We start from the raw sequence: 12,520 nt of genomic DNA on the forward strand, positions 1-12,520 counted from the left end.
AAAACAGACTAGTCAGAGACTACTGGGGCTTTTCTGAAGCACCAGGCTTTTTTCCACCTGAACCTCAAATGCGAGAGTCCTTCAGCGATTTACCGAATGCCACAGTCCAGCAGTCCCTCTTGTTTTCTCCCTGCACAGGCTCCATATTGGCGACAGGATCATCCTTCTGCCTTGGGTCCCACACCTTCACAGTTCCTGTCATGAATAAAAATTGGTTGGCAAAATTCAATAGTAAGTGATCACATTTTCTTTCTGCGTTCTCTTCCAATGCCTTCCTTGCACATGGCAATAATATAGTTATGAAGACATCTGAAAAATATTCACATTTTTCTGACTTCTAATTGGCTGTTTTATTTGATGAGAAAAATATAACCCATATGTTACTGTCTGACATGATTTCCAAATAATTAGATACACAGAAAACCCAACAACTATTCCTAAATTATCTACAAGTTATGACTGATCACATAAACACAAATATTATGTAATTCAAACCAAGCCTTATTTTGTTTTGGCTTAAAACTGATGTATTATTTATTTAGAATAATACCAGTGTGGTTTTAATTTTTATTTTTCCCCTACTATCCATATGACCTTTGGCATTTTTTCATACAGAAGAATAAGCTCTAATTTTTACATCCAAGGTTTCTTATATGTGTTTTAAACTATTATTTCATATACAATTAAGTTTAATTTCCCTGGAGCAATAGTGAAAAGGGAAATATTAAGTAAAATTAACAAATATTTCTTCTCAATTTAATTCAACTTCCTCATGTTAATTCATATTAGAGGAACTACTAACTAGTGTCACTGCTTATAAGAAATGCAAATGCATGAAATAAAACGCCCCAAAGGCAATATCTGGCAGAGAAGAAGAAAAAGGCAAATATTCCCTCAAAGGAATAATAAACTCAGAAAGGGGGAGAGAGCCCACTGGATTTTCCTCCAGGGATAAAACTGGTCATTAAAAGGCTCCTATAAAGAGGAAAAAACTTTCCACAAATATGACAACAGATTATCATCTTACTCTAGAGGGTTTATACAAATTAGTAGGATTTATAGTAAAATTGCAATAGTTAAATTAGTAAAGAACATAAAAAGACAATTCATGAACTACTAAGTAAATGTACAAAGGCACTTATACAAGTTGGGAGTGCCATTTTCATCTATAAAATTAGAGGGAAAACAAAAAGAAAATGAATGCCAGTAGGGTAGAATGAAAATCTACTTTACCCACTACAGCTGACAATGTAAACAAGTACTTAGGAAAGTTTGATATCAAATTTTAAGAATCATTAAACATGTCTATTCCAAAAAGAGTCACATATATAACAATAAGTCTTTCTTCATTATTTTTAAATCATTCTCCCAAAACAATAAACAAAACACTTAAAGCACCCTGAATGCTTATTAGTAGCAGCATGGTTAAATACACTATGGTAAATCCATACAGTGGAATATTATATAGTCATTAAAATAATAATTATGGAAAAAGCAATATTTGTGTATGACAAACATTAAATGAACAAAGTAAGACACATAATAGCATTCATGCTTATAACTATCCACATTAGTAATAAACTGGAAAGGAAAAGAAAAATCTAATAGTTGTAGTAATGTGATAACTGTGATTTTTCCTTCTACTTCATGTTGCTTTTATGATTGGAAAAAAAAAATGATTTTAAAAACAGCTGCTCTCAAGTAACTAAGAGAAAAACTACATTTCACTTTTCTTCTAAAACAATTTCCTCAGTTTTGTGCAGCCATTTAAAAACTTGCCAAACCAACTAAGCTATCAACCTCTCCTGGAGCCCTTGTGAAAGCAACAAAAACTCCAGATTCCACGAGAGTGGTTCGGAACAAATTCAGACACCAAGAGGTCTGGCCCCTGTTGGTACCGCAGGGTTGAAAAGCCCCGCTGGTGCCCTTGCAGCTCTCCATGATGCTCTGTGGATGTACTACAGGACTTCAGTCTTCAGGCAGCTGTCAATATGACAATTTTCACAAGTACTGATTCTGCTTTTTTAAAAAAAGAAAATGAAAAGCTGCCACCCACATTATATTGTCAGCTGCCTCAAAAACCTGTAAAGACATTTTAAATCCTTCAAGGTTCAGAGGAAACTATCATCGTTAGTAGTTGAATTATTCAACACTAAAATAGTAAGTGCTGTGGCTCTATCTTAAAATATCCAAAAGTCTGAAACAATTGAGGGGTAAGCAATCAAACTTGCCTATTAAAAATGCAGAAGCAAAACTATTAGATTTAGAGGGTCAAGGTGATCAAAGGGGATTTCCAGGCAGAGAAGACATTCTATTGCACATAGATCTCCATTAAAATTTTTTTAAAATACATAGAATACATTGACTCACCATCTCGGCTTCCAGTCACAATTTCGGGTGCTCCTTCCCCAATTCCTAGGCCACCTATACCATCTATAGTATTTACAATTTCCTTATGGCCCTTTACAGAATACACTGGTATCTCTGGAGCTTCCAAATTCCTAAACAGAAAACATGGTTTCTTATTTAGACCACATGTCCCAAACATTTAAGTCCATTACTAAGTTTTTTGTTTGTTTGTTTGTTTGTTTTTGCGGTGCTGGGGATTGAACCCAGGGCTTTGTGCTTGCAAGACAAGCACTCTACCAACTGAGCTATCTCTCCAGCCCCATTACTAAGTGTTAAGAAGTACACCATACTTAAATTTTGTTTTAAAAACAAGGGTTTTGCTATATATTCACTTCTAAATTTCCTCTCCACTTCAGGTTCTTTTAAGCCCCCAATGAGAACTGCCATTGCTCAACCTGGAATTTGAATTCTTGAGCCTTCTTTACTTAGTGTGCTTCCAAGATGACCTATTTAGGTCTTCCACATATGAATTATCAGGTGTGCTTGTTAACAAATGCAAATTCACAGACTCATCCCTGGACATTACGAAGCAGGATCTCTGGGATAGGATCACAATCTTCTTCCAGTTGGTATACTGCAGTCTGATAGCCACCACTTTAAATCTAGAGCAAATTCAAATGATTTAGAATGCTTCCAAAGTCAGTCTTGGTAGTTTGATCCTGAAACCCTTTTGAAGGATAAAGTAATAGCAGTGTTTACTTTGTATATGTTCCTCACTTTATAATGTATTCTTTTTTTTTTTTTTTTTTTTTTGCGGTGCTAGAGATCGAACCCAGGGCCTTATGCTTGAGAGGCAAGCACTCTACCAACTGAGCTATATCCCCAGCCCATAATGTATTCTTTCTCACTGAATGTCATACTGATTTTCATCCAGTGACATAGTTTTTAATGGTTCCTCATGTTTGTCACAATAACTGTACCCCACCTGGCTGCAGTTCATCTATTCAAAGTTAGTGCAGAAAAGGGCAGTCAGGTGCCAACTTCCACCAGTGCTTATGTCTACACTAGCTGGCTGGGTGATGAATGGCTGGCCAAGGTCATGCTCACACAGCCCTTTATCGCCTCCCTCCATTTCCCTCTTCCTTTTGCTTTTATATGGTAGCTTCTTTCCACATTTTTCTTAGTAAGTCAATTTTCAAGAACATATATTTTAAAAAGGTGACTATTTATGAAATGTAATCTCAATTTATTAGATCAAGATTAGTAAAACCTCACTAAAAACATTTTGAGGGCTGGGGCTGTGGCTCAGTGGTAGAGTGCTCGCCTAGCATGCATAAGGCCCTGGGTTTGATCCTTAGCACCACATAAAAAACAAAATAAAGGTATTGTGTACACCTACAACTAAAACAAGATATTTTTTTTAAATATTTGAGTTAGTTTGGCCTAGTTTAGAGAAGATGTTTAACTTTATACCATCATTATGAAAGAATCAAAAGACAAAACAGGATTGTAATTCCACTTAAAAGAACTGTTTCACAATTTTTACAGACTTTAAAATGAGACTTGTTTTAAACATGAAATTAAAGACTTACCAATGAAAACAAGTTGGTAATATTTGTACTAAACTAGGAAACTGTTAGGGAGATGGTCAACAGTGTTGTTACATGTTCTTGTATTGAAAAATATTTATTTTGAAAAAAAAAAAAAAAAAAAAAAACAACCAGGGGCTGGAGTTGTGGATCGGTGGTAGAGCATTTCCCTAGCATGCATGAGGCACTGGGTTTGAGTCTCAACACTAAATATAAATAAATAAAATAAAGGTCCACTGGCAACTAAAATAATATTAAAAAAGAAAACCAAACTGGTTTTTTTCCCAATTTCTTTGAAAATATATGATACAGTATATAAGAAATGATGACTAAATGCTAATTTAATTACTAAGCAGTTGAAGCAAGGGGAAATCAGTTTCATTCTGTTTTATGTTATGATCTTAAGATAAAGAAGCACAGTCTAAGTGAGACTCAACAAAGGTCATATTAGAAAACACAATGAAAGGCTGGGGATACAGCTCAGTTGGTAGAGTGCTTGCCTCACCTGCACAAAGCACTGGGTTCAACTCCAGCACCACAAAACAAAAACAAAAACAAAAAACTCACAATGAAGGGCTGGACACAAGGTGCATGCCTGTAATCCCAGCAACTCAGAAAATCGAGGCAGGAGGATTCCACATTCCAGCTATGCAACTTGCAAAGATCATGTCTTGGTAAGATCATGTCTCAAAACATTAAAAGGGAGGGGTATACCTCAGTGGTACAGTATTCCTGGGTTCAATACCCAGTACCCCTCCCCAGGATGTGGGAAATGTAGTTTTTCCTGGAGCACTACTGTATACTTAAACAATCAAAATAACAGATTTTCCTGAGGAGTAATTAAAGAGGAATTTCAATTCATTTAACTCTAAATATGAAGAAGTAGCTGTAGGTAAGACATAAAAATTAAAGGCATTTGGCAACAATTGTGATTATGCTTGTTCAAAACAGGTTTACCTTGATTTGTTCAACAGATGTGTTCCTAAAAAGTTGTGCTTAAATGTTAAAGCATTTTTAAAAATAAAAAAAAAGAGCAAACTTTATGCTTAACATGCAGGAGGCTCAGGGTTCAATCTCTAGCACTGCACACCCACACAAAAAGGGCAAACTTTAAATGATTAAAAATTAAACAAAAACTCAATGCATCATTCTGTAATGCCAAGTCTTCTGCTGAAATATAAACAAGAAATTTTCAATGTTATATATGTGTTTTCTTGTATACTGTATCCTTAACAGGAAAAGGGCATTAAATGCAAGCAACGAACAGCATGTGAGGAAATAAATATTGAAAATATTATTCAAAATATCTAAATGAAAATAGGTTTTCAGTGGATTTTCCATGTGAAATTTAGAAATGTATGTTAAAAAGGATTTCCATACTTTTATGATTAAAATTAACATTTTACAAATAGAATGCCTTCTGAGGAAGAGTAGTAAGACAATCAAAGAAAGTGCATATCTGTCTGAATACTGATTAAATAATCTTACCATATATGAAGGTTTCCATCAAAATCTCCAGTAGCTAAATATCTCTGCTGTAAAGATGTTGCACCAAATGTTCCACATTTAATGGGTTTGGCCTTTTCAATCTTGATAGCAGCAGGGAAGAGAGAAAACATTATTTATGTAAGCAGTTATTTATAATCCACAACATTTATGGCTCTATTATGGGGTTTAAATAAGACGCATAATATAAAAGGCAATTAAAACATTTTCTGATTAAAAATTATCATATTCTTTCTTTAGCCATTTTCCCTAATTTAAAAGTATATAACTGTCAAAGAGTTTTAATTTGCTTTTCTTATCTCTCTAATGAGACATTCAAATGCTTACAACTCTGCCATCTCAACTGGTTTGCAAATATGAGTGTCAGCATTTAATGTGATATTCTTTAAGATCCTCAGTGGAAATGAGACCATAATGGAGATACTATTCTTTCCAGATGGCTGCAGAAACAAAGACATTTATGTGTCTTATAGTTTTCCCTGCACAGTCCTAAAAACTGAAGATGCTTATGTCCCACTTGCTCTGGGAACTTTTTTTGGCGGGTGGTGGTAGACTGGGTACTGAATTCAGAGGCACTCAACCACTGAGCCACATCCCCAGTCGTATTTTGTATTTTATTTAGAGACAGGGTCTCACTGAGTTGCTTAGTGCCTTACTATTGCTGAGGCTGGGTTTGAACTCATGATCCTCCTGCCTCAGCCTCCCCAGCTACTGGGATTACAGGTACACACCACCAAGCCCGGCTCTGGGAACTTTTTAATGCAAAGAGATTTGTACACCTGTGTGTACCAAGACAAGATTGTTAGTATGGATTAGTCAATCTTTTGAGATTTCTTTCATTTAAAAGGCTATTCCTCCAAGTGTTGTATATAATCACGTGAGTAAAACTGTTTTTCCTGCTGCTTTGGCCCCTGGAAACTCTGGAATCTGGAATTCGATAAGGCTACTACTGATGCCTGCTCCATACCACAACTCTTGACCTATAACACCTCCTATTAATTGTCAGCCTCAATGAGACAAAACTATTCACTTATTCTCTTACGACCTTTCCAATTGAAAATTCTTCATGCTTACAAAAGCAACACATTCCCTACAGAAATTCAACCAAAAGAAAAATGGGAAAAAAATGAATACTTTTTATATTTTTCAAAAATAATCCTCACCCTTCTAGACCATTTTCTGCATATTTAGGTTTATTTCCTTCTGCTGAGACAGAACAAACTACTCCAATATTCCATGATGTCTCCAAGAGTACCACAAAGTATAGATTCTCTGATACTCATATATAACAGGACTTATACTAGATATTTTCACCTTTATCACTGCATAGATTCCAAAAGTAAGGAAAGAAGTAAAATATGTCTAAGTTTAAGAGGCACAGGCTCACCAAGTGGTAACAAGTCCTATGAGATACCAAATATACAAAATGCTTTGCAATCTGCCCCCACCTGTCTGTGACTGTGTCCTGCTTCTCCCTTTCTTTTTACTGCACTCCAGTCACACCAATCAGTTTTCTGGGTTCTTCAGACGCACCAAGGTTATTTCTATGCAAGGGCATTTGCATTTATTCTTTCCACTGCTTGGGCTGCTCTTTCCCCAGATCATCATGCCTCCCTCCTTCTCCTCATTCAGATTTCAGTTCAAATGCAACGTCCTCAAAGTGACCTTCACTGCCCCTCCAACCTTAAGTGGAAAACCCAGATCACCATCTCTCACCCTACTTAATCTTTATTGTACTTACCAACTACAATATTTTATTCATTGAATTATCTATATCCTTCCTTTCTAGAATGTGAATCCCATGAGAACAGGAACTTCTCTCATTTGTTGAACACCTAGTGGGTGCTCACCACTTTTTGAATGAAGGTATACATGAACATCTACTAGTCCCTCAGCCCTGGTGCTGAGGAGAGAGAAACCAATGCTGGATCTCACTTCTTTTTCCTTCCCTTTTCTCCCAGCAGGTCTTCATGTGCCACAGCTATGAAGCAGTTTCTAGTAATCATTACATGCAATCCTGAAAATACCATCCATATATCAAACACCTACATATTAGGTGCTGTTCTAGACGTTCTTCCAGAAGAGACCATCCTTTCTCTTGATAACACCTGTAAGCTAAGTGTTGGGAACACAACTTTCACGATGAGGAAACAGCTTCAGCAGAACGAAACTTAGGTCCCAAGTGCCAGGTAGTCTCCAAGTTCTTTCTATCAAAGAAGGCTACTCCAGGTCTATGTATGAATTCATTAAACAACAATTTTATTATTATATAACCCCTATTCTGTAAACGTGAGAGTCATATTCGAAATACCAAATAAATGTGCCAGTCTTAAAATGAATTGGTGAGCTAAATGTCACAGGAATGAATTAAACCTACATTCAGATATCCTGTTTTTTACATTCACTTGTGTCTTTTTTGGGAGAGGAACTGGGGATTAAATCCAAGTGTGCTTTACCACTGAGCAATATCCCCAGTCCTTTTTATATATTTATAAAATTTTGAGACAGAATCTAAGTTTCCAAGGCTGGCCTTGAACTTGTGATCCTCCTGCCTCAGCCTCCTGAGTCACTGAGGTTATAGGCACGGGCCATCACACCTTGCTCTCATTCAGACCTTTACAAGACCAGCATATGGTATTATTATGCTCCCTCATATTCTTTTTGTATCAAAGAAACACAGTTATATAGATACAAATGATCTGTTGTGCAAGAATCAAATTGAACTATATTAAAAGCAAATTAAAATATATTAACACCTTGTCTTCTGCATGCAGCAAGGGCTGCACTTTGCATAGAAGGGCTGAGCTCTGTGACATAACAGACTTCTAAAAGCAGACGTGTTTCTTTTTCCTCAGATGTTCATGGAAAACATAACAGCAACTAAACTGAGAGGACGCTATTGAAACTAATTTTTTATAGTCCACGAAAATCCTCCCTCTCTAATTCTGTCAAATATTTTAGCTAAGGAAAAGAAAAGATGCACAGAATTTGTCAGTAACTTAATTTTTTTTTTTTTTTTTTTTTTTTGCCAGAAAACTGATGGTTAAAATTAAATGGAGATTATTTGGTCTAAGATTCTTTAGATTCTTTATTTTGGTCTAAGATTCTTTCACAAGAAAACAGTAAATACAAATAATTTTTGCCATATATATATATATGATACTGAAAATGACGTTCAGTGATGGTTTACCTGATCTAGCTTTTGGTATTCTTTGCTACAATTATACGCTAACATGATTACAGAAGCCCATGATCGATAATTCCCATGCAAGTTATTTTTGTTCTGTCTGTGGGTGGGTCTAGTACAGCTTGTCAGTATTTCCTCCTCCACATCCTGGCACTACTTAATTAACATTAAAAGGTTTAGTCAACCAAATGCTAATAAGCAATGAATTCAGCATGGGGGATTAAAAAAGCAGACCTTTATTAGTTTACTACTAATTTTTATAGTATAAACATCCACAACTGTGATTTCATTTTTCAGGGTCATCCCTGTCCATATGGTATTTTTGTGCCAATTAGAAAAAAGTGGCACTTTATAAACTGACGAAATCTCACATAGGGAAGACTTGTTGAAGGGAAAAGAGATGAGAACACTGGCTATACATATTTGATGTTGTGCCACAAACTTTTCAACTGTATTTGGAGGCCCTGCCCTCCGTTCCCTATCAGTCCTTGGAGTAATGAGACAAGGGCCATATAAACAAAGACTGACTTGCTTCCTTTGTACCTAGTCTTAGATGCATAGGCTTTGGAGCATGTCTTGGGGTAGCTCTAACATGATAAATCAAGTATGTTTTCTAAACTTTTAATAAATTATCCATCTGGTCCAATGGTTTAGAATTACCTGGTAGAAAAGAAAGGAAAAAGAAACAATATCGAGACCTTAGTCTAAATTAGATGCCACAGACTACCTCTGCACCAAGAATTTTTAAGGGTAGGACCAAGGCATCAACATTTTAAAACATGCTCACACATAAACAATAACAGCAACGAAACACACCCAGATGATACTGGTGCACAGTAAGGGATGAGAGTCACAGAACCTGTACTTACCCTGTTTCTTTTCCATTGCACCACTACTGCTAAATATAACTAAAGTTCCTAAATGCATAGTCTGTTTGCATTATTCCCCTTTTAGGCAGTATGTGTTTTAGGAGAAGGGACTCAACTCCCAAGTACCTTTGGTCCTTTTATTAGCATAGTATCTTGAAAGAGAAAGTTCTCAGTAACTTGTACAAAAAAAGACATAAAGGATTCAGGTGAAATTTTTAAAAGTGGTTATTCCTGAGATTGGGATCATGGGTGATACTTCCTTCTTTTTCCTATCTATATTTTCTAAGTGTTCTATTATGAACAGATACTCCTTTAGTTAAAAAGTTATTTGCTAGAATTCTCTAGAAACTCTAAGAGACAAAGAATACTGTTTCACTTGCTGGAATAAGTGTATAACTGAAATATGTACAAATCCTAATTCTTATTAATAAAAAGATCATAAGTCTATAAATGCTCTTTGGTTGAACTCCAATTTAGCACTTATTCCTAATACTTCACTTTTAAGTTTGTGGTATTTCAATGTTTCCCATTTGTTCAAGCCCCTCATTCCAACTTGACTAATAATCACTAAATCAATATTGAAAATTCCCAACTTATATCCCATTTATAGACATACATTCAACCAATCTTTTAACAAATAATTTATTGAGCAGTTGCTCCTTATAAACCACACTAAAGAAACACATTGTCCTACTCTCCAGGAGTTTAAAATCCAGTTAGACTGAAATGGCTCAGAATGGATATTTCTGGCACAGATAATAAGGATGATAAGTATTACAGGAATGCAATGTAAAGAAAAGTTACTTTGTGTGGGGATCAGGAAGGTCTTCACACATCAGAAAATCTGAATTGGACAGTGGAACAGCAACAGGTGCCAGGCATGGTGGTGCACTAATACAGCAACTCAGGAGGCTGAGACAAGGGGATCACAAGTTCAAGGTCAGCCTCAGTAACTTAGCCAGGCCCTCAGCAACTTAATGAGACCCTGTCTCAAAAAATATATATAAAAAGGATTGGGGATGTGGTTCAGTGGTAAAGTGCCCCTGGGTTCAATCCCCAATAACTAAAAAACAAAAAACCAAAAAAACTGGAAGCTAAGTCATGAAGAACATAAAGAAAGGTAGAAAACAGCCATGTTTGGAAACTCTGAGTAGAATGCCTGGCTAGAGAACAAACTGAACAAGAAAACAGGCACTCAGGAAAGTTTAAAGTAGGCAGCACCACAACTATCTTCTAACCTAAGCTGGCCTATCCAAAAGGTATTCATCCTTTACCTACTCATTTAACTCCTATCTCCTCCAAGTCGGTTCTCTCCCTAGTCTTTGATCCCTGGAGTTCTCAACTTTCCCTGCAGTGGTAGTCTACTAAAACCCTATGCATGCAACTGATTAAGGCTGATAATTTTTTTTCAGGAAACCAAATCAAGATATTTTTATGGGCTGGGGAGATACAGCTCAGTCGGTAGAGTGCTTGCCTTGCAAGCACAAGGCCCTGGGTTCGATCCCCAGCACCGCAAAAAAAAAAAAAAAAAAAAAAAGATATTTTTAAAATTGTAAACAGCTATAAAATGCTAATTATTAGTCTGGCATGGTATTGTGTGCTTGTATAGTTACAGCTACTCAGGAGGCCGAAAGGATCCCAAATTCAAAGCCAGACTGGGCAATATAGCAAGAACCTGAACCTGTCTCCAAAAACCAATTGTAAATGCTACTGTCATAATTCTCTAATTCTTTCATTAGTGATCTTTACAAAACTTGTAAATCTGGTCTTGCCCTGCAATGATGTCCTATTTTTTTTCTTTTAAAAGGGATATATTTTTAAATGTTCTACAGATCTTGCAACGTCTGGTTCCTGCTTACCACACTTATTTCTCAAGGATATGAACCATCTCCCATCACTGAGCTTCCACACATGCTGTTTCCTATGGAAACGTTACTCTCTATTCCTAGCTTGGCCTAGATAGCTTCTACTCAGTTCAAATCTGTTTTTATTCTCATAGAACCGCGTTTGTTTGCGTTAGAGAACTCGGTTTGATTTATGCATCTTGGTTCGTATTTAACTGATTATCTCTTCCCCCAGAAAATAAACACCATGGGACAGGCGACAGTGCCACTCACATGCCTGGGAATACCAGGTACTCCGTTGATACTAGTTGAAAGAATGAAAAGTGTATGGTTTCTCTTTCAACTACACTGCAGGTATCCTGGTACCTGTTTTGGTTCTACTTGCATGAACGATCATTTAATACCTGTTCCTACTAAAATATTCTCTACAAACAATCGCAAAATGCCTAGTCCTGAATTACTTACGAAATCTTAACGTCACTTCCAATAGACCTAGCGCTTTCCTGCACTGGGCTTGGAGGGAAGGGGTTGGCAGGGCGTGTAGGTACTGGCCTGCGGATCATTCAGGACTTGAAAGACAAGCTTTAAATCCGAAGCATTTCTCAATCTGCAATCAACTTCTCTCGTCCCGCACAGCTCAAGCTATGCTTTGGGGGAACGGAGGACGAAGGTTGTGGCAAAGAGGAATGTAGATCCCAGGAAATGCACTCGCCCCCTACGGCAGTCCATAGCCTGGAATTGGGTCGTCTCGGCCCGGCACCCACCTCTCGAAGCAGCTTCAAGTCGCCGTGCTGGATCTCGTACAGCTGAATGACGCCGGTGCCCCGTGCGAAATTGCCCATAGTCACAAATTTGGCGCTGCAGGGCACCCACTTACAGTCAAACACCGTGTAGTTGAGGCCCTTCTGGATGTGGGAGATGATCTGAGGCTTCTCAAAAGCTGACATGGTTTATCTAATTCCACTTCTAACAACAGCCACACCCAGACTCTGACAAAAAACTAACTTGGAAACCAGACTCCAAACATTAAAGACAGTTTGTCCTTCCCGCTAGCCGTACTTGGTCTCCAGAAGCCCTAACAATTTGGACTTAGCTGTCTCCGAAAATGACAGATGTGCTTCTGAGATCGCACGAGACGTTTTTCCACAGACACAACAAATTATTTATCGCTTTGAC

The 12,520-nt window shown here is 37.0% G+C and overlaps 1 protein-coding gene across 1 annotated transcript in view; it reads right to left on the minus strand.

The window, feature by feature from the left end:
* Dnaaf10 (dynein axonemal assembly factor 10) overlaps positions 1-12,398 on the minus strand; it is a 30,396-nt gene extending 17,998 nt beyond the window's left edge. The window contains exons 1-4 of the mRNA XM_047521845.1: positions 12,109-12,398; positions 5,427-5,527; positions 2,371-2,501; positions 94-195 (exon numbers count right to left, since the gene is read on the minus strand). Of these exons, the coding sequence (XP_047377801.1) occupies positions 94-195; positions 2,371-2,501; positions 5,427-5,527; positions 12,109-12,291 (517 nt within the window). The 5' untranslated portion in view covers positions 12,292-12,398. The remainder of the gene's footprint in view (positions 1-93; positions 196-2,370; positions 2,502-5,426; positions 5,528-12,108) is intronic.
* Between the last annotated feature and the right edge of the window lie 122 nt (positions 12,399-12,520).

Source organism: Sciurus carolinensis, chromosome 13 (assembly GCF_902686445.1).
Source record: "Sciurus carolinensis chromosome 13, mSciCar1.2, whole genome shotgun sequence".
Lineage (NCBI taxonomy): Eukaryota > Metazoa > Chordata > Mammalia > Rodentia > Sciuridae > Sciurus > Sciurus carolinensis.